General features: G+C 35.0%; 1 protein-coding gene across 1 annotated transcript in view; it reads left to right on the top strand.

Moving 5' to 3' along the window:
• The window catches only part of CCDC102B (coiled-coil domain containing 102B), a gene marked incomplete at both ends in the record, with an annotated part of 181,996 nt that extends 162,667 nt beyond the window's left edge, over nucleotides 1-19,329 (top strand). The window contains 1 exon segment of the mRNA XM_080714665.1: nucleotides 19,219-19,329. Coding sequence (XP_080570791.1) covers nucleotides 19,219-19,329 — 111 coding nt within the window.
• Between the last annotated feature and the right edge of the window lie 4,611 nt (nucleotides 19,330-23,940).

Raw genomic sequence — 23,940 nt, 5'->3', positions numbered from 1 at the left:
TGTTTCCAAATAAAGAATAAAACATATGACTGGGGGTGTAGTTAAGAGGTAGAATGCCTCTGGGTTCTATCTCCAGTACCATAATTTTTTTCCTCTTATTTAGAGAGACTAAGAAGTGGATAATAAATATAGCACTTAGAAAACAATAATATGCTGATACCAGTCTGAGATGCTCAAAAGTTGATGACATCATTAAAAATTTATATACTGTTATTTAAAAGACATGAATTTGCTAGTTATCATGACTATACAATATTTATGTTTCTTTCTGCCCTTTTAATTTTGCACAAACAGCATACTATTTCACAAAGAACATTTTGGGGGAAAAAAAGACTTGAAAATTGCCATAATTACACTGATTGGAAATATAATTTTAAATGCATTTTAACACAAAACACTCAGATCTGCTTTCTGCTATTCTGCAAAATCCATGAACATTGAATCCCTTGCATCTGATATGGTACAACATCGAGTCTTTGCCAAAGTTGTGCTACCCGTGATGTAAAAATATATCCCGAAGATAAAAAGAAGCTAAATGATTTTACAAATTTTACCATTAATTATTATGATTTAATTACTTGTGACATATGGAATGTTTTTCCTCTCCATATTTTATGTGAAAGCCACCTCCAATGCAAAGGAAGGTGGGGCCTCCTTTAGGGAGTTGTTTACATCACAGGAGTTCAGTCCTCATGAATGCATTAATACTTCTGTGACGAGGGCTTGTGCCCGTGGGTTTTATCTCTCTCCTGCTTTCCTTTCATTTGAGTAGAGGGTGTTGCTCCCTTTGGATGATGTAGGATGAAGGATGCAACCCATATGGTACCATGCTGAAGCATGGATTATGAGGGATGGAGGCTGCATCAGTTCTAATACAAGCTTGAAGCCTAAATGATGGAGGATGCAAGGTGCAGAGCTGATGGTGACATCTTGACGCATGCGCAGCTCGATGGTACCATCTTGAAGCATGGATGAGAGAACGGAATGCGCAACAATTATAATACCATTTGAAGCAAGTGAAATAGAGTCCAATCTGCCGGAAACCTACCTCAGAATTGCCAGCCTGAAGCAATGTTAGTGAACGATCGCGGTTCTTAATAAGTTACCCAGGTTCTAGGACTCCGTGACAGTGGCACAGAATGAATGAAGGTATTGTTTTAGTACTAGGTTTTAAAATAAAATTCAACGCCTGGGAGAGATATTTTATTTGTTAATTTTGTAAGAAAAATGTTATAGTTTAACTGTTTTACGCTACTTTGTTACCCTGTGACATTTTCCATGCATTTGCTTAATGTAAGAAAAATGGTACTTAGCATAATTTTCTCTAGTTCCATCAATTTTTCTGCAAATGATGTAATTTCATTCTTCTCATGACTGAGGAAAATCCTATTGTGTGTATGCGCAACTCTTTCTATATCTGTTTGTCTGTTGATTGATACCTCGGTTCAGGTTATGAACATTTATGAAAGGAAAACTACCAACCGCAATAGCATGTACGGCGAGGGGAAGGGAGGAGGGAAAATCCTGAGGGTCACATAGCAAATGCTGTGCGCATGTGCGTTTCTAGCACTAAGAACCTTATTATGATATACAATTAAAATGCACCAATAAAAGTATAGTAAAAGAGAAAATGGTTCTTGTTGGGAATGAATATTTATATGCAAAAAATTTATTAAATCTAAACAGCTTATTTTCTTGTATGCTATTTTATCTTGATACACCATTATTTTCCATTAATAACCATATAATTCTGCATATAGATACTAAAAAAATATTAAATTTAAACAGATAAAGTGAAAAGGAATAGCAGTACGACGCAGGACTATAGAAAAATGTAATTCTATAATCTATTAAAACGCACTTTGTATTTAGCTCTTTCCTCAATCATTATTAACAATAAAATCTACAAATGATTATTTAATTACAGGCATATGCCACTTTTTTCCTTGAAGTGCTGAGTATTGAACCCAGGGTCTTCGGCATGGGAGATAAGTGCTCCACCACCAATCCACACCCCTAGCCCGGAAAGACAACTTTAATACAAGAAATTTAAGAATCAAATTACATCCTTCAAGAGTTACACTCATTAGCTGAGAAGGTAAAACACATTCACATGGAGAATTTATAAGAAATAATTTTCATTGTAAAGAAGAGTATAAACAAATGTGTTAGTTATCAATAGCAAATCTATCTGCACTTTTTATTCTCGTGTGTGTGTGTGTGTGTGTGTGTGTGTGTGTGTGTGTGTGTGTGTGTGGTGGATTGAATCCAGGAGCATTCTACCTCCGAGTCACACCTCTAGCCTATGTTTAATTTTTACTTGGAAAAAGGGTCTCACTAAATTGTTGCAAATTTCATCAAGCTGTTGAGGCTGGCCTCAAATCTGCGATCCTCCTGTCTCAGCTTCCCGAGCACTGGGATTACAGGCATATGCCACCATACCTGGCTTATTTCTAGATTCTTGAATCAAGTTTTTCAGGATCATTTATTCTTTTAGTTGCACATGCCCCCTTTTCTCTTTATGTCTATTTTTTTTACTCAGTGTTATTTTATGATTATTTCACAGGTCAAGGGAAAGCATAAATTTGCTTATTAAATATTTACTTATTTTTGCCTTGAGGAAACAATAAGATTTTAGTGCAATTCATTGTATATACCCAATTACAAAATATTTTAGAAAACAAAATGATCATCTATTATATATACGGTTTAAAATAATATTTTAGAATTATCAATCAACTAATTTCTCCAATTTTACCTCCAATCATTGTCACCATAGATACAGTTTATGAGTATTTCGAGGATTGCTGTTTTGCAATTGTTTTAGTGTGTGATTCCACGTGGAAGTGTGTGATTTGGGATTATTTTGTGAGGTGGACCTGCTTTATTGTGTAATGTTCATTCACTAACATTATTATTACCTAATAATAAGATTTTGTAAAGATTTGTAGTCTTTTGGCATGAGTCATTGTTAAAGAAATTTTTTCAGTTTATTAATTCTCATGAGAAATAGTGTGCCAATTATGTGCAGAGGTAAAACCCTCCACACCCTAACCTGGCTCTTCTATTTGACAGAATTTCCTCTATGTAGCCGGGTGTGGTGGTGCATGCTTGTAATCCCAGCATTTGGGAGGCTGAGACCAGAGGATCACGGTTCGCGGACAGCCTCAGCTACTTAGTGAGGCCCTCTGCAACTCAGTAAGACCCGGTTTCAAAATAAAGAATAAAAAAAAAAAAATTAGGGCAGGGGGTGTAGCCCCGAGGTCAAATGCCCCGAGGTTCCATCTCCAGACCCGCAGGAAAAAAAAAAAGTTTCCTCTATGTGATATTGGTGTATTCAGGCAAGCCTCATAAAGCCCTTCAGCTCATCAGAATTTCTCTTGTGATCAACATTTTTGTTATTCTCTGATATATGTTGCCTTTATTAGGTCATACTACAATAATCAGTGGTTTAACGTCATTGCATTCAATATTTGAAATACAGATATTATTCAGGAAAGTTCACTTTGAAGACAATTACTTGCAGAAAATTGCTTCTTATAACATTTTCACTTTATTGCTAAAGTTATACCAAAGTTTAAAAGTAAAACAAAATATTTTATGTTTTCAAGTTTCAATCAAATAATTGGTATATACATTTCTATTATGTATTCAACAAACTATTTAACTAATGTAGCTAAAAATCTCACTAAAAAAACCTAATGAAGCAGTGTTGGGTGACTCAAACGCCCATAATCCCAGTACTTGGGAGCCTGAGACGGGAGAATTGGAGCTTTGAGGACGGCCTCAGCAAGTGGAACTCTTAACAACCTAGCAAGATCCTGTTCCAAAATAAAACCGAGGTAAAATGCCCCTGAGTTCAATCCCCAGTAACAGACACAAAGACACACACCACACAAACACACAACCTACTGGACTTCCACAATCTAAAGTATCAACAATAGAACATTTATTAAAAATATACAGAATGTTGATTTTTGGAAAAAACTATGAATATTTTTGTTTTAATAACAAAATGATGTAAATGATAGTATAATTTTTGGAAAGTATAAAAAATATTATAAATACCCAGAAATTATATTTGAAAAATAATTAATTTTATGAGATATTTTAATGAATGCATTATAATGTGTTTGAGATATATACTTACTGCATTTAAAGTTAAATACATGATATTCTAGTCATCTTTGTCCATTCCTGATTTTTACTATGAGGCAAATACTGGGTATAAATTTGGCCACATTTTAATTTCTTTTACTGTCCTGTCAACATTATTTCCAAAAACAAAGGATAGACTTATTTTATTATAAGTGAGCACATAACGTATAAGTCCTCCTGACTACTTAGAACTTTTCTTGGCTTCTGTCTTCTTTAAAAGATCTAATTTTTCATGTCATTTTCTGGTGTTAAATATTTTTACTTTACTGTACCTTAATTCATAAAGATTGCAGTCTATTTCTTTTACAAAATTTCCTTTAATTTTACACATATATTTGCAAATGACTTTCCACATTATTGTTTTATGCTTCCACAGAAAATTCTATCATGATTCACTTGATTTGGATATTTAGTTTCTGAATTAATTAAGAGATTGGTTTATCCATCATTAATAACTTCATATCAAAAGGAGTATTTTTGTGCCATTCAGATCTTTTTATCCTTTTAGCAAACTTTGATTTCTTTATTTGCATCATATAAAATATCTATTCAGTTTATTCTTAGATAATTGATAGATTTTTTAAATTCTTTTTTGCCATAGTGGGTATGCAACCCAGGTGCATTCTATCCCTGAGCTACACCCTCAGCCCTGTTTTTTATTCTTTATTTTAAAATAGGGACTCGCTGAGTTGCAAAACGCTTCATTAAGTAGCTGGGTCTCTGCGAACTGCGATCCTCCTGTCTCAGTCTCCCAAATGCTGGGATCACAAGAGTGCACCACCACACCTGGCTTATTTTTTGACTATGTTAGTTGTATCTTTTATTATAGATTCTCTAGATCAATTCTGGGCTATAAGAAATGCCACTGATTTGTATGTATTCATTCGGAACATATAACCAGATTAACCCTAATGTGTTCTCACAGGTTTTTAGTTTATCTTCCTGAGATTAGCTTCTTTAGTCATATATGTAGAATGATGATTCTGCCTCTGTAATGTTAATATTTTCAAGTTTAGACATTTTAAAATGTTAATTTTGTGAAAATTTAAATAGCAGCACTAAAAAATAGGGTAAAATAGGCACTTAGGCTTTTCCTGGTTTTATGTGTGTTTTAACCTTTTAATATGATATATGGTGATAATCATGATGATCCTGATAAAACCTGACCGCGGAAAACATGTGAAGGTATGATGTATCCTGCTTTATGTAATTTACTAAGTTTTTATTTTTTGAAATGCAACTTTAAGTTTTAATCAAATGCCCTTTAGGTTTATAGAGAAATAATTAAGGTTTATTTCTCTTCTTCCATTTAACAATTTATGTGATGAATCACGAATAACCTCCTAATAGCAAAATATTTCTGCCATCCTAGAAAAAGCAATTTTAGTCATATTTTATTACTCATTTAATTTGCTGTTGAGTTCAATTTTCCACAGTTTCACATAGAGTTTATCAATTTATTCTTAATTTGCTTTCATGTACAGTTGAAAATACTTCTTTTAAATTCAAATAATATTTATTAATTTTGATAGCTTTGAAAATGTGTTTTATCATCACATTAAAGGCCAAATTGACTCTGGATGTGGGAGTATGTAAGACACTATAATACTGTCCTAATTTTTTAATGTACTTAGTTGCTTTTGGACAAGGTGAATTATGACTTGATGTAATATAAATCAGTGAACTAAGCTAATATGCCTTTCTTTAGACCCTGCTATGATTAGCTATAGGCTTTTGGAACTTACAGTTAGTTTGGGTTAACATACAGGTGCATAAAAACTCTTTAAAATAATGTAAAAGTCAACATGGGCATTGAGATCTTGCGATCTCTATATTAAGTGAGAGCAAACTCTCTTGCAGTTTGTTAATCTTTGCTTGGTCTAAATAAGTACAGAAAGAGATAATGAAAGTCAGGACCTTGTAGGCGCAGACATATTTAAATTAGAGTGGCCGAGAACTCAGCCCCTGGTCTACTGTCCTTTTTCCTAGTGATGGAAATTTCTGATTTCCCAGAAGCATAGACTGGAGCTAACAACTCAAGTGTTAAGTCGAACCATAAAGTATATTATGCAATTGAACTGCCTAATTATATATCTGCTGTTCCTAGTACATTTGCTTTCCCCCATTCTTCTACAGGGAAACCCTGGGCACCCGATTGCCTACTGAGCTTTCAGGAAGATGGCAACCTTTCCTAGTTGTTAATAAATTCTTTTCAAACCTTCTTTCAATATGATATTAGCCTAGCAATTACTCATCTCCTCTTTCCAAAAGGTCTAGAGAGGTAATTATGCTGTTTTCAACAGAAGATAAAATATGACAACACAACAATGAAACCCATGTAATTGCCACAGGTTAAACGACACTCTACAAAATAACTATTAGGGCTAGTCACAGTGGCACACACCTGTAATCCCCGTGCTTGAGAGGCTGAGATGGGGGACTACAGGTCTGAAGTGAGCCTTAGCAATTTTGTGAGACCCTTGGCAACATAGTGAGAACTGGTTTCAAAATAAAAAGTGAAATAGGGCTGGGTGTATAGCTCAGAGTTAGAATGTTTTTGGGTTCAGTCTCCAGTACAACACCCACGCTCACACAATACTAAAATTTGTTATTCAAAATTAAATTATTAAAGACCAGAAACTTGGAAATGAAAGAATTCATAATAAAAGTGGTACATGTGTGGTAAATATATTGATTTATGCATAAGATATATAGTCATAGATGCGTATCAAAATGTTTATATTTCAAACTAGAAATAAAGCCTTTGGGCACAAAGGAAAAAATTTTAATTTCAAGTACATACACCTAAATTATTTAAAAAATAAAATCTTGCCAGGAGTGGTGGCGCACGCTTGTAATCCTCACGCTTGGGAGGCAGAGACAGGAGGATTGCGCTGGTTCGAAGCCAGCTGCGCTGGCTTAAGAGACCCTGTTTCCAAATAAAAATATAAAATAGGTCTGGGAGTGTATCCTGGAGGTAGAAGGGTTTTCCAGGAACCCCATTACCACCAAAAATAAATAAATAAATTAATTAATTAATTAATTAAAATATCAAATTTTCCGTTGGAAATTATATGTCTGTATCCCTTTGAATCTCACTACAATGTACAATTATAATGCACAAAAATACACATGTTTTATAAAGAAAGTAGTGTATGACATGGTGGAGCTCACTTGTAATCCCATAGCTGAGAGGTTAAGATAGGAGACTTGAAGGTTTGCAGTCAGCCTCAGCAACTTTGTGAGGTTCTCCACAACTCAGTGAAACCCTGTTCCAAAATTAAATGAGGTTGAGGGTTTAGCTCAGAGGGAGAATGCTCCTTACTAACATACACACACACACACACACACACACACACACACACACACACACACCAAATTAAAAAACAAGAAAGAAAAATATATTTGGACCATATGAAGCAAAATGTAACCATAACTATTTGTATAATAACACATTTAAGTATTATCTTAAATAAGAATGTCAGAAAATTATTCATCAAGTGATTCCTTCAAAAGATAGAAAAGCTTCATTTTACATAGTAGCCAAAATCTAGAATGGTACAAAATTTCATAAATTATAATATTGTTAAATAAGTTATGGTACATTTTGAGTTTACCATTATGGTAGTATTTTCACTTCATTCTATGTGAGTTATACTTTTTAAATAAATTAAAGGTAAATAATGTGTTCAAGGAGCTGTTCAGTAGTAGTGACTCACAGCTAAGTAGATATAGAGTGTATTGATGAAGAAAGTCAAAACCATATGGATTGACTGAAAAATGCTCTTTTGCTTTAGTCCAGTAATTCTTGAGAAACATGAAATTCAGGACAAAATGGAAATATTTCTTACTTCTTCTCCCAGTACAAAAGCTTAAGACAAATATAGGAGAGAGAGAGAGAGAGAGAGAGAGAGAGAGAGAGAGAGAGAGAGAGAGAGAGAAGAGAGAGAGAGAGAGAGAGAAACAGGAAACTAGTGCCCTTAGCACAGCTTTGTGGAGAATTAAACATCTCTAAAGAGAAGAAAACAAAGAAAATATTTATTAGAATTCTTCTCTTGGAGAATACTGTTTGTATTTGAACACAGAAAAATAAATATAATAAAATTAAATTTCTTTCAACAGGAAAGTCATAAGTGGGTCAACTATAGAATCGATTGCCTCGCAAACTTTAAAAAGACATTTGAAAAAAGAGCTCTATGAAGCAGCTGGGTATATTGGAACACTCTCATAACCCCAGTATTTGGGAGGCTGAGACAAGCATATGACAGGTCCAAAGACAGACTGATCAATATGGCATGACTCTCAGTAATCTAGCAAGACCCTGTTTCAAAACAAAAAGAGTAATATGAATAGAATGCACCAATAAAATGAAAAGGAAAGGAAGAAAGGAAGAAGGGAAGAAAGATAAAGAAAGAAAGGGAAAGAGGAAGAAAGGAAGGAAGGAAGGAAGGAAGGAAGGAAGGAAGGAAGGAAGGAAGGAGAAGAGAGAAAGAAAGAAAGAAAGAAAGAAAGAAAGAAAGAAAGAAAGAAAGAAAGAAGAAAGAGAGAGAGAGAAAGAAAGAAAAGAGGACTAGGGGTATAAAATATTTCTGGGTTTAATCCCTAGTATCACAAAATAAGTAAACAAACAATAAATAGATAATAAAAAGACATTTGCAAATATTGTCTTGTTCACTTCCAAGATGACTGCATATTTGTATTACATGAAAAGGGTGGAAGGCAGAAGGGATTGTGGTGGATACTGGCAAGATTAGTCTACACTCAACTGTTCCATGGCGTTTCCCTTTATTATAAAGGCTGAACATTTTAAGAAGACCTGGGTGAGGTCTGAGCCCTGAAGAAATGAAGCAGAAGCCACCATTCTGTGGGTCTTCCCTTCTTTTGCTCTTGCTGAGAATTTCAAAGGAGCTGGTGTCAATACAGCTGTGCTAAAGACAGCATTTTATTCCAACCAGGAGTCACCTGTCTGGTGTATCAAAGACACCTGGTTTATCTGAACGCTCCACCTTTCTGGGTTTTAGGGAGGAGGGCTTTAGCCAGTGAGATCTGCAATGGTCTGGTCGATTCCTGGAGATCCTGGGTGGAACTCTCTCACTCCAGGACTATAATACTATCTGTAGTTTCATTGGTGCATTGTCATCACACAACACAGCGATTCAATGTGGCACATGTATACATGCATACAGCACTTTGTGGGTTTTTCCTCAGATCCCCCTGTTAAACCTTCTCCCTCCTCACACATGTTAGTGAGATGGAGGCAATTCCTTCATGTGCAAACATAACATTATTTGATGTCTTTCCTCCCTCAGGTCTCCGTTTTCACTTTGCTCGTCCCCCATCCCTCTCCACTATTCTCCCAGTACTTCTCTAACCTATTACCTACAGTTACCTTTCTTTTCTGTTTTTTCTCTAGCTTCCTCACATGAGAGAACACCTATGACCCTTGACTTTCTGAGGCCGGCTAACCTCACTTAGCCTAATGTTCTCAAGTCCCATTCATTTTTCTAGTAAAGGAACCAAAATGTAACCAAACTATATATCACTCTCGGGTATCTTGCAAAGGAATTAAAATTATAGTACTATAGCAATACCTGAATATCCATGTTCAATGTAGCAGGACAAGCAATAACCAAGTTATGGAATCAAGCTAGGTATTTGTCAACAGATGAATGGAGAAAAATATAATGTATATTATATTTATATCTATCTCTCTCTCTCTCTCTCTATATATATATATATTACATACAATAGAGTTTTATCCATAAAGAAGAACAAAATTATGTCACTTGCAGGATCATAAACATTTATAGTCACCTAATTTTTGAACCCCTTTATTCTTAGGAAGTCAAGAGCTTCCTGTACTGAACAACAACAAAAAATGACCCAGTGGCCTTAGAAAAATGTATTCAACATAAATTCATTTAATGCCTGATGTGGGGCCATTCCTCTAGGCCTTGGCATGCATCAGTGACCAAAACAGACAAAGATCCTTGGTCTGCAGCAATGTATATGTTACCTAAGGTAGTCAGTTAAGAAAAAAACAAAGGTGATGCATAACTGGAAGCATCACTGTACCCATCATGAGAAAGAAACACTCATTGGGGTGCGTACCCCTCCTGAATGCCAACAATCACTCTCTTCTCTTCTCCAGCCACGTATCTATGACTTTCTCATCTTACATTGTACTTTAAACTATCTTATACTTTAAGGTAAAAGGTAGGTGATTATGCTTTAATTTTATATGGAAGACTGGAAAGTAGTTTCCATATAAGTTTTTGTTACTTAATTTTGTTGATTTACAAAACATTTATTTTTATTTAAATGAGTGTTTTTAAATCCAGGTGTGGTAGCATAATCCTGTAATCCTAGTGCTTGGGATACTCAGGAGGATGGCAAGTTGGAGGCCAATCTTTGCAATTTTAGTGAGACTCTGTTTCAGTATAAAAAACTAAAATAACTGGGGGTGTGGCTCAGAGGTAGAATGAGTCTGGTTTTAATCCCCAGTACCAAAAAAAAAAAGAAAGAAAATGGAAAAAAGTGTTTTTATCATGTGGCTATGTCCACATTATTTAATTTTTATTTTCAGTTGCCATACTTTTTATATCTGTAATAGAATGTAAATCACTTTGAGTGGAATCATAAGGAGCGCTTAAGTTATTTTTTTAGTAAACTTTATGTAATTTGGGTGGCTATATGGACCCTTTCAGACCTTTAGTGAATCATAATCTTGATCTATCTGCCCAAGTGAAATGGGCATCTGGCACATAACCAGTTAATTTGAGCAATGCAAAAACGAAACATCATTATTCAGGCAGAATGTCTCTTGGCAGGTTGTGAGGTGTCTTAATGGACCAAATGGCTTACTGCAATGGTGGGGATTGTTTTCTCACCTCGTATGAACTGACTGATAAAATGCATAGAACATGAAACTGGATGGATTGTTTACAACTTTTATTGTTTTACAAGCTTATGATGAAATTGCTTGGATTTTTTTTTCTCAACCACATATGTACAATACAGTAATAGTCTTCTAAACTCCTACATGGTATTTGATTATTTGAAGTGAAAAGCATAAAAAATTATCAAAATACCAATGAAAACACTCATATTCAGTTTTACTAGGACATAACATTTATTAGTCATGAATAAACTTTAAGAAAACATCACCACTGAGTATCTTCAGCTTTAAGTCTAAATGCATCTGAGCTGGGCATGACGGCACACATCTGTGATCCCAGTATTTGGGAGGCCGAGACAGGAGGATTACAGATTTGAAGGCAGTCTCAGCAATTTATGGAGATTCAGTTTCTAAATGAAAAATAAAACCGGTCTGAAGGTATATCTTGGAGATAGAATGACCCTGGGTTTAATTACATAAATAAATAAATAAATAAACATCTCATATATACAGGGTAAAGTTATTTTAAATGTTAAGTAGTTGTCTTATCTGATTTTTGCAATGGTACCAAGCTGATCTTGTGCAATTATTCACTAGGAAATAAATTGAGCTGAATGGTTAAGGAAGGAAGGAAAAAAATTCTGGGCAACAACAGCAAAATCGTAAAATAACTAAATGAATTCAAATGATAAAAAGTTTCAACTATTTGCAAGATAAATTCCAAGTGAGGAATTTGGAAGAAAATTGCTTCCCTTTATTGCAGAGAGGAATTTATTTTGCCTTGCTCCTGCATTTGCAAGTGAATTTGTTCTTTGTAGCAATGTCTTCTTTTTACTGTGGAACAAACTCTGTTTTGTGATTATGTTCAACAGAGAGTGTGTACAATGTGTGGCCTTACCCAGACTAGGAAGCACCGCTTATTTAAAATTTTTTAAAATGATGGACAAAGTCTTATAAATATTATGAAATTAATAACTTAATCAGTCCTTCATACACAAATTATAAATATTGATTCTATTGACAGCACATCTAAATAAAGTATTGTAAGATCTTATGAAGTTAAGATATACAATATAAACAGATGAAAAAATATTTAGACCTCAAATGTCTTTGTGTAATGTTTAGTGTAAGACTTTTAATTCTGTTCATTTTTATATGTAAAAGATTTCACTTAACTATTGCTACATCTTATTGGAGTTCAATTTTTTTTTAAAAAATCACAGAGTAATGAGATCACACAGTATTCGTCTTAAATTACCTATCTTGTTTCACTTAGCATGCATGGTGTTCCTCTACGTTTATCTATATTGCCATAAGTGGCAGGATTTTCTTTCTCCTTTAGGCTAAATGGTATTCTGTTTTTACATTCAGTGATCCTCTACTCATGTGATGATGAAAACTTAGGTTGCTTCCATAACTTAAATGTGAATAATACTGCAATGGGAAACTCTAAAATATGAGTTAAAAATTCAGAGAAAAAAATTTTCTACATGTGGTTTGCATGACTGATTTTTATTCAGTAGTTATGGAGTCAAAATACGTGCAAGAATGCAAAAGCATTATCTGTTTCCATATTGTCAGTTGCTTACTGGAAAGGTTCCTAGATCTGCCAATAAAAGTCAAGAACGTACCTGTGGATTTGTTTTCTCCCTAAAAACCTCAAGCCTCTTTTTATTGCAAAAATAACAAGGTTATTTACAAGTAAAGCACATTTTGGGGGACGTGATAGGAAATATTAATGCATTTAGTTCCTGTTCTTTATCGTTACATAACAATGAGATTAAAACTACACTCACATAGGTAACGGACACGAATAACAGGGGTTTGCAGCACGTTCTGTGTTTAGGAAAGCTTAGTATCTTCTCTACTGTTTGTCTCCAGCAACCATTTCCAGCTCTAGCATCAGTCGTCATCACATTCTGTTTTAGTGTACACGACCTCACGTATTTCTTCTCATAAAATGCGAGCTCCCCAAGTCTGTGGCTGTTGTTTGTAACACAGAGAACCACAAAAGATTTGCAGTGGCAGCTAGTGCGTCCCAGCGGGCTGACTTCAACACATGACTGTCTTCTCAGCAAACCCAAGCTTTCCATGTTTTGTGGACCTCACATATCTCACATATGCAGATTACCTGTGAAAACAGCTAGTTCACAAAGTCAAATGGCCAGACTCCACTAAGCAGAACAGTTAAGAAGGTGATGGGTTGTGAGAGGAATGACTTACATGAGCACAAGCCCATACCCCCCACCCCCCCACCCCACTCCCCCTCACCCCGTGCCCAGCACAGCAGCTGGCTCACTGGGCTGATTCTTCGCCTGGGGATTTTGAAACATGAGATCTTTACTGTTTCTTTTATTTTTATGACCCAGGATTTCTAATTTTACTTTTTTTTTCCCTAAGAAACTCTCTTTTAACTCATGAAATATCACACTGTTGAATTCATCAGTAGTCCTGGAGCAAAGGTGGACTCTGCTAATACATCAGGAAATGTGTATCCTTGGGAATGTGTATCGAGATATGTTTAGACTTGGAGAGATGTAGTTACTTTTCCCTAAATTTTATCATAACATTTTACCCAGGTTTAACCTCCAATGCTTCTCTTTTAGAATCACCAATACACAGTAAGAGAAGAAACTGCATTGAAGGGAAGGTCTTATCTATTAATTTATTACCACATTGAACTAAACCAGTTGATACTGACCAGCAGAATATACTTAATAATGTCATTAAGTAATATATATTGGTTTTTGAATACAGAGGCCATCTGGAGAATTAAATTATAATGGATGCTCTATGTAGGCATCTAGTTCCTATGTTCTGGAGATCATCTGAGTTTGTGAATATTACTCTCTCTTTCAGATAAGATTACAAAACTGAGTTACCTTGCTAGTTCTATAAATATAACAAGAGGAGTGTTATGCGTTCTTCTGCCTACTGCCTTCTAGTCTTCTGCCAGAAACTTCCTATTGGTTCAACTTCTCTGGAAGTCTACTGTGAATGGACCCTTGGAAATGAATTTTTCTTATAGGGTATCAGAGTGAGAAAGGTGAGGGATAGATCTAAAAGCAAACGCAGATGGCTAAGCAGCACTGGTATTAAGATGAATATAGTCAAATCACTCGCATAGTGAAGAAGGAAAAGCCTATGAGAAAAGCAGAGACAGATCCACAAAGTAAAGGAAAGACTTAAACTGATAGGACAAATAGCATAAGGTACGGTGTATGATTCCAGTGAACATATTTTTAATCTAAATTCCAAATCACAATTTTATTGATAATGGATGGCATATGTAGAGAAACACCAGTGATGTGTGCATATATGTATAATTTTAATTTTACTCTGATTTATAATTACATTGCACCATTAAAAGTAGGAATCATTTGCTTACTGGGTCTAGAAAACTTGAACTAAAAGTCTATTTACTTTATTTAAATTGTTTATTTATCTAGATATCTGAGAGAACACAATAACTTCGTTTATTCAGAGAGTTGACTCTTTGCAGAATCACTTTCACATATGAGGAGCTACACGAGAGACTTGTAAGAGTGATTTATCAAAAGAAATTAAGCTTTTTTTTTTTTTTTTTTTGGTGGTACTGGGGTTCCTGGAAGCCCTTCTACCTCCGGGCTACACTCCCAGACCTATTTTTACATTTTGAGTTGGAAATAGGGTCTGCTAAGCCAGCGTGCGCGGCTGGCTTCGAACCTGCGCGATCCTCCTGTCTCTGCCTCCCAAGCGCGGGGATTACAAACTTGCGCCACCACGCCCAGAGAAATTAAGCATTTTTTAACAACAACAAAAGTATTTTTTCTGAACACTTGTAGCTTTATGCTTCAGGGCAATGAGTGTGGGTAGAGAGAAGATTGGAGACTTTCATTATAAAACATTGTTCAGCTAAGCCTGCATGGTGCTAAGAGAAACTGGAGGAGATACACAGTCCCCAGGCAGTGTGCCTCACTGGACTCACTCTCTCCTCTCCACAGGGGCCAGGGAAATAGAAAGAAAACTTGTAATTTCATCTATAATTTTGGTGATTAGCCATCAGTGGTTTAACTTAACACTTACATGTTACCTGGAGACACACAATTCTTCATAGGTATTAAATTGTGTTTGTTACTCACAGCTATGATTTAGCTGGAGGATTCATAGCCATATTAACACTTCCTTAGAAACCTTTAAATATCACAGAGCCAGGATATGTTTTATAACAGATGAAAATGCATTGCTTACTATTATAGGACTTCACTATTTGTGGATGCAATTGATGATTAATGCATGCTACTAAAACAGAACAAATTTCAAACACTTATTTTTATTGAGCCTATCTCCTAGGAAGTAATCTGTATCTATTTATATTATACGTGTGGGATATACTCAGGATGTACACATATAGAATCAAATACATAAACAGGATGTAAAAGAAGTATTATCTGGCTTATTAATCCCTATAATATTTTTCTCTTGCAATGTGTCAAGGTACATTTGAACACCAATCTAGCATCTATATTCTTTTTCAGACAGAATATCTTGATCCATGTCTTACCTGCATGAAATTTGACTTTAATCTAGCTCTGGTTGTGCTTTGATCAAAGAGTAGACTATGCACTCCTTCTTTTCATAGTTTCATGCTATTCATCTTCATTTTTAAACTTTAAAGAAATACCTATAAAAAGAGAGTTCCCTTCCTCCCTACCCCTCGGATATTCTCTTCACTATCATTGATTTCTTGTTGAGGCAAAATCCACATACTAGGGAGAATGTATCATTTCCAATCGTTGAGATCATGCTACAGAAAGATTAAATGTAAACATCACGTTAAATTACAAAATAAAGTTGACTCCTCCTCTTGTAGGTCCTTCCAATGTCACAAAGTGACAGAGTGACTCAAGGGTAGAAAGGCCTCCTTTCACAACCACTGTAGAGGCATGAAAACAGAGTGTGGTAACAGAAGGGCCCTTCAACTGCCTGGAGGTGAGGGCCATCCCTTAGACTGCATTCCATTGGTCAAAGAAAGTCACATGGCCACCCCTGAGTTCAATGAATGGGGGAGTATCCTATCATCAACCTCTTAAGGAGGAGCACTGGAATTTCATTAAAAATTCAGGATCCCAAAGTTCTCAGCATAAAAGTATCACTCGAATATTCCTAAAAACATAGGTAGCAAACTGCAAAACTAACCAACCACGAGAGCGGTACATCCTCTGATTTGTTATATAAGATAAAATCTTGCCTGTTCTCTTCCTGTTAGTTGCAAACTAAAATGTGTTAACAGTCAGTCTTGGGTAATTTTCTCTTCACTAGTTTATTTCTGTCATCGCCTGTTCAAGTGAAATTAAAGTTATTTTCCCTTTAGAAACCATGTACCCTTCACTCTCTGGGACAATGTTCTGACCAACATAAAATTTAATTCATCTCTAGACCAACTTTACCCAGTTTGCACATAGCTAAACCAACTGGCTTTCTTCCCCTTCTCTTCAATACTGTCTTCACAAAATCTGTTTAGAGCTGTCTAACATGTCTGTAGTAACCTCCCTCTCTACATGTCAATTCCATGTCATCTTGTAGGCAATAGTATTTTCTTCTAGGCATTCACTTTCTCTTTTCTTTCTCATTTTGATACTGGGGATTGAATGCAGGGGTGTTCTACCCCCAAGCTACACCTCAGTCCTTATACAAATCTTATGTTTAGGTCATGTAATTTTAATCTCTTTATTTATTATTGGAAATTTTTAAATTACTCTTCCTACCCCAAATATATATGTAAACATTATTGATATTTTGAGAAACGTTAAATAATAACTATTGTAATTAATTTTATAGACAGCAAAATGTCTTCTTAGGTAATTCTAAAATTAAGAAAACTGAGAGTTGATAGGATTATTTTTTCTTTCCTCCCTCAGTTCTTTCTTTTCTTCTCCCAGGCATCCTTTCTTATTTTCATATCTCAGTGTTTTTGCTTACTTAACTTCTTCTAATCCATCTTAGTGAATTTTTCGGGCCTCCTGACAGACCACTGATCACCTGAGAATCAATTGTGCTAAATTGCAAAAGTGTTAAAATAGGTGCAGAATTCCCAAGAAGCAGCCATCGTCTTACATAGTTGTTATAACTTTTCCATTAAGCTCTGCTTCATTTTTGTAGCAAATTCTTGACTTTGTGTTTGACAAATCAAGAAAGATCTTTCTTTAAATGTTCCATTGTCATTAGAAATAATAGCATTGTGTTCCTTTCTGCATGTTTCTTTGTCAAAGAAAAAGGCATATGACTTGACATTTGAAAATTGTATTCTGAATAGAAAAAACGAAATTCTGTTTGCATTTCAAATGTGATTTGTGATGTTCCTCAGTAAAAACACTGTGATGATTCCATAAACTGCAGTACTCTGCAGCTACTGACCAACTAACCAATTTGAATGCCAAATCCAGCTCCGAAATCCAAATATGTCTCTTCTCTTCTTCTTCCAAGAGCTTAAATATCAACGGTTATAATTGTGATTCCTATGGTTTATTTTAAATAATACAATGTCTAGATACATTCAAGTTGTCACAGATGATAACATTTTGTTCTTTTATGGCTAAATAGTATTCTACTGTGCATATGTCCCATTGGGCCAATTTTTTTTATCCATTCATTAGTTGATGAAGACGTAGGCTATTTTAATTTCTTGGCTCTTGTGGAATACTCTGCAATAAATGAACAGTAGCGTGCAGATATCCCTTTTACCTACACATTTCATTTGCTTTAATATATACCTAGTAGTGGATGTGCAGGATATGATTGATAGTCTTAGTGTAATTTTTTGAGGAGCCTCCATATTCTTCTATAATGGCTCTGCTTGTTTACATTTTTACCAACAGATGTACTGGTTTCTTTTTTTCTATACCCTTATAACTGCACTTTCAGGTTTGATAATTCTAGATTCATACACAGTTGTCAGAAATAAACCGAAGGGGTCTGTGCAGCTTTTACCCAGTTTTCCCAATGGTTTCATTTTGCTAGGTAATCTTGCAATAGCACAACCAAGATATTAAAGCAGATAAAGTCAGGACAGAGAAGATTTCCATCACAGGAATCCAAATATCACCATATTATAGCCAACCTGCCTTCCCTGAACCCTCTCTTATCCCACTACCAATCTGGTTTTCATTTCTATAACTTTGATGTGTTAAACATGTTTAAACTGGATTTAGTTTTCTTTTACTAAGCAAGTTTGAATCTCAAATTTTAGAAGATAATTTATTATCTTTCCTGTGAATTCTATCATTTAGATTTTCTAGTCAGTTATTTTTATCTACTTGATATGTTTTTGTATAATACAGTTAGTACCTGTCTCATAACATTTTCTGCATAGAACATGTTATTTTATTTTCTATACAAAAATTGTATAATTGTGATTAAATGTATATTATTATGTCATGGATTGGAATCCTCCTTAGAAAAGTCTTCTATTTGGTTATTTTAAAAATGTATTCTACATTTTCATCAGAATTTTGCAATATTTTATGCTATTTTTACTTTTGAATCTCTGATTCATCATTATTAGTATGAAAATTGGCAAAAGCTTTGAAACCCATTTCGAATAATATACCTAATTGCCCTAAAATAATTTAAAAGTGCATTTCAAACTTGTGCCGTTCTTTGTAACTTTTTATATACACAGTCTGATGACAATATTTTTCAGGAAATTCAAGAAATATTGGTTTGTGTTGCAGTATCCTAACATTAGGAGAAACTAGAGGGTTTTTTTTTTTGTAAAGTTTTAATGATTTATTCCTTAATAATAATACTGTTAATTTTGCAGTATACAATTTGACTGAAAATGAAAAGACATATGTAAATTTACACTGTGGGTGGTGTTAATTATGACAAACCTGAGTTGCGGTGAAATCTCATCATCGTGGATTTATCTGTGCCCTTTCTACTACTTTCTCCCGGCAGCAGAGGCAAAGTCCTGCAGTCAGGCGGGGCAGTAATGGGAACATCAGGCCAGCAGCACAGAATCTTTCTTCCTCAGACAGCACTGGGCAGCATGTAGGGCAGTAAGAGGAGAATGACTCATCATGCTTCTTCCTAGAACACGTTCTTCTGTCAGAAGCACTTGCCATTCTTCAGACTTACAGGAGTAGAGTGGGGATAGTGGGATCCCTGCTTTCTTTTGAAAGAAACTGTTGGACCTTCTACATGCCTCCCCAAAACTAAGCAGGCAGTACCAGGCAAAAACGGCAGCCAGATGGATCAAAAAGAGAATGAGATTCCCAAGGAACTTAAAGTAGGACTCAGTCAAAACGAAGATAGGTGCTCTGTACGTGAATACGTGCTGGGTGGTGTCATGATAGTATTTTGCTATGTATATAAAGCATTTACTCTTTTATTCACATATAGTGGTAATCTGGATAAACAACTTCACATTTAAAGATGAAAATAAACATTAAAATTGTAAGAAAAGAGAAAAAGAGCACATTCATGGACTAATAATGTATTTCAGGATTTAAAATTTTAGCATGGAGTTTTGTGGTTTTTTTGGTGTGTGTTTAATATGGGTACAGCAATCATTAAATATTTGTGTTTAAATTTTGATATTTAAGTATTAAAATAAAAAGTATGATACATGTTGTGATTATATTAAAGATATATAAATTTTCCCAGCGCTCTCTGCTGTTTAAGAAGAGTCCCATTTTGTCATGTAATGTCAACTTATTAGTGGCTTCTGGGATCTGTCAGATGTTTCTAGAAGGCAGGTCTCAGTATAATGCCTTAACAGCATATCTGTAACCATGGTGTGACTTCAGCGGCAGTTACAAACTATAGTGATTTTTCCTATGGACACAAAGTCTGGAGATCAGTATGACTAGTGGACCACTCCCCAGTGGTGTCTATTTACCACCTCTCTCCTGCTGGATGACTTGTGAGGCACAAAATAGAAAGCATTGGGTTAGAAAGACTGTTCATAGCAGCACAGTTCACAATAGTCAAATTATGGAGCCAACCTAGATGCTCATCAATAGATGAATGCATTACAAAATTAAACTATCTACACAGAATGGAATTCTACTCAGCAATAAAGGAGGTCAAAATTATTTCACTTGCAGGAAAAAGGGTGGAACTAGAGAATATTATATGAAGTGAGATTAGCTAGTCTCCAAAAGTGAAGGGTCATATGTTGTCTCTAAATATGGAAGCTAAAGAGTAATTAAATAAAAAAGGACTTTAGATAACAGAGTAGAAACTAGCGTGGAGTGAGAGACATGCTCCAGGGGAGGGAGAGACTGTTTTCAGATAGTTTCAAACACTTGGGAAAAGCTTGATTATTTTCTAAATAATAATTTGATAGCAATAAACATTCCACACTTACAGTTTTAGTTTTTAATCAAAATAGTTCTTAAAAATCTCACTTGAAAGTAGAATCAACCCATCACTGAGGTTCACAGTTGCCCTCTACTCTTAGAAGGTATTTCATCCTGATAAGCAAATATGTTTACTTTAAAAGAAAATTTTATTGGTGCATTGTAGTCATACATCTTAATGTGATAAAAACAAAAACTTGTGGAAATGTACATGCACACATCATCCAATTAGCCCATACCCGATTATACCCGATCCCCACCCCATTCCTCTCCATCCCTCCTTCACAAGCTTGGCTTAGTGATTGACTTTGATACGTTTGTTAAAGTACACCATGTGCTTTAGAGAGGTTCCCTCTTTTCCCCTCCCATTCCCTCAGGTCGTCTTATTAGCTTCTCTATAGGATCTCCTTCTTCATCTAGAGTTCCTCCTGTTACCTATTTCTCCCTAGCTTTCATATATTAGGGAAAGCATCTGATTTCTTCTTTTTTGTTACTGACTAATCTCACTTAGCATAATGTTCTCCAGTTCTATCCATTTCCCTATAAATAATGTAATTGTGTTTTTCTTCATGGCTGAGTAAAATTCCATTGTGCACATATCCCACAGTTTTGTAATCCATTCATCTGTTGATGGACATCTTGGTTGGTTCCATAGTTTGGCAATGGTGAATTGTGCAGCTATGAACATAGATATGCAATATGTTTAATGTTGCCCATGTGATGAAATAATAATAAGAAGAATGCATTAGATAGTCTCTATGGAACATCGTTACAATTTTATTTGATCACAGCTGTTATTGCTGTAAATAGATTTTTGTTTTTGTTTTTGCTTCAAACATGTGCAATCCTCCTTTCTCAGCCTCCCAAGTGCAGGGATTACAAGCATGTGCCACCACACCTGGCTGTAAATAGTTTTAAAATGCTCCTGTTTGTTGGGGGTGAGAAAGGCAGTAAGTAAACTTTTTAAATACCAGTACATAATTTTCAAGGTAATGAAAATATTTTTCTAGAGCTTTTTTAAATTAGTAAAATATTAGTCCCTAAAATTGGACATCTTGGCCGGTTTCATAGTTTGGCAATTATAAATTATGCATCTATAAGCACACACACACACACACACACACACACACGAATTAGGAGGTCTGTAGAGAATATTTTATGTCTAAATATAATATATGGTCAGGTTTTCTAGATTATAGCAGTGATAATGATGACTGAGACAATCGCAAAAAAAACAGTAAACAACAACAAAAAAAACAAATAACATTAGTTGAGACTGGCTGCCATGGCCATTAAAATACTATAAAAAACTCTAAATCAGAAATAGATGGTAAGAATACAGTAATAGATTGGAGGCTGATAGAATAGACCCCTGTTTCTGTTTAGGTAGTTTATCCACAGTGTACATTTGGTGCATAATTTTCCTGTATTACCTTAGAAGAAAGATGATGAACAGGATGAGATTATGGTATTTATGTGAAAATGTGTGAAATAATATTTTTGTTTGCTACTTGTATATTTGACAAATACCTACAAGGATGATGAACTTAGAAAATAATTGTCAATTTTCAGAGGAATATATAAAATGGGCGAGCAATTTATGTAGTTTTGTGACTTCCAGGGTTTTAAGACATATCTCCAGATGGGAAAATATAAAACTGATAATGTGTTAGACAATTAAAGTGGGTCTTTGTGGCAAATCGATGGCATATGTATCCATTGAAATTTTGTTTTTTATAAATGCTTTAAGCCAAGCAAAATGGTACTGGGAATGAGAATTTGCCTCTATCAGAATGTCTCATAATTCAACGGAACTGCGAGTAGCTCAAAAACAGCATAATGTCTACAAAATAATTTTAGATGTGAATATTGACCCGTGAAAGTTGCTTGGATCAAACAAAAGAGTCTTTGTGAAAGTTATGCTGACACATGAACTTACAACCTAGGATAACAGAGATACATATCTCAACATCTGAAATGTTTCTGTTCTTCCGAAGTTCTAAAAGAATGAGTTGTTTGACCATCCTATGAAAATCCTAGGAGGGAGTATTCTTTATTAGCATATTAAGATATGGCCATGATATGATAATTATAATCATGCTGTTGTTAATGATGATGATGGTGATAATAATAATAATTTGCCTCCTAGAGAGCAGAGCCATAGAAAAATACAGATGCATTGAGGCATAGCTGATAGATTACTTAATTAGCATGCACAAGACTTTTTGAGCCCCAGCACTGCAAAAAATTAAAATAAAATAAAAGTATTAACTACATAGTAACTATTTTCAGCATGTAGAATCTAGGACAATTATAGAAACATTCCCTATGGTCAAAGTAGTGGACCCTTGCTATATTTATTAAGTAAGATTCCATTATTCTTTTTCATTTCTCTGGAATTTTTTGTGGCACTGAGGATTGAACATGGGGCATTCTACCTCCAAGTTATACCCCAGCCCTATTTTTTTTTTACTTTTATTTTGAAACAGGGACTCACTAGGTTGATAAAAGTCTCACTAATTGCTGAGGCTGTCCTCGAACCTGTGATCCTCTTGTCTCAGCCTCCTAAGTACTGGGGTTACAGGCGTGCATCACCACGTCCATCTTCCATTTATCTTTTCAATGCAGAAGTATTTATTAAAATTTTCTTGTCTTAGCTCCACCACAGTACATTGTGTGTGCAGGTGCAGGTCCATAATACTTATTGTTTTAATACATTGACATCTGGAGCAAAAGAGAATGCATTGAATTTATTCCAAAATTTATCATGAGTATAAAAAACCTTGAGACCAGTGCTATATGGAGGACATTGCTTAGATAATCTTTTTTAGGATAAAGGGTAGAATATTTGAGTGAAGAATAATTGAAAACAGTGTATGACCAAAAGGATGAGCTATGTTATACTTAACGCAAATGTGGTGTGTGTTGTGTTTGTGTGTGTGTGTGTGTGTGCATGTGTTAATGTTGTTGCCCTTTTCTGTAATAGGATTAGAGTTTGCAAGCAGAAACATGGCAGGCTTGCTCCTGTGACTGCACTGGCAAATGAAACGTATGCTCCTTTCCAAAAGAATATATGGAAACAACCTCCATCTACGTGGAGGTATTTGGTTATATTTCATATCTGAAGCCTAAAACTGAGTGATTTAAAATTCAACACACAAAGTATTTCAGTGTCTTTTTTCTTTTTATGTTTTTTATTTTATTTTTATCTTTTTATTGGTGCATTGTAGTCATACATCTTAATGTGGTACAAGATGCTAGAGGCATACATCCACACATCACCCAACTAACCCTTACCCAAATTCCACCCCATTGCCTCCTTCCTCCTTCCTTCTCATGTTTGGCTTAGTGATTGACTTAGATATAGAGATGTTTGTGAATGTACATCATGTACATCAAGAATTTCCCTCTTTTCCCTCCCACCCACTTCAGTTGGGATGCCTTCTTTGCTCATCTATGGTTTGCTTCTCCTTGTCCAGATTTCTTCTGATGACCCATTTTTTCCCTAGCTTTTGCACATCAGAGTGAGCATCCGATTTC

Source organism: Muscardinus avellanarius (assembly GCF_963383645.1).
Source record: "Muscardinus avellanarius genome assembly, chromosome: 17".
Classification (NCBI taxonomy): Eukaryota; Metazoa; Chordata; class Mammalia; order Rodentia; family Gliridae; genus Muscardinus; species Muscardinus avellanarius.
The sequence above is the reverse complement of the archived record's forward strand: the minus strand, read 5'-3'. Positions and strand labels throughout refer to the sequence as shown.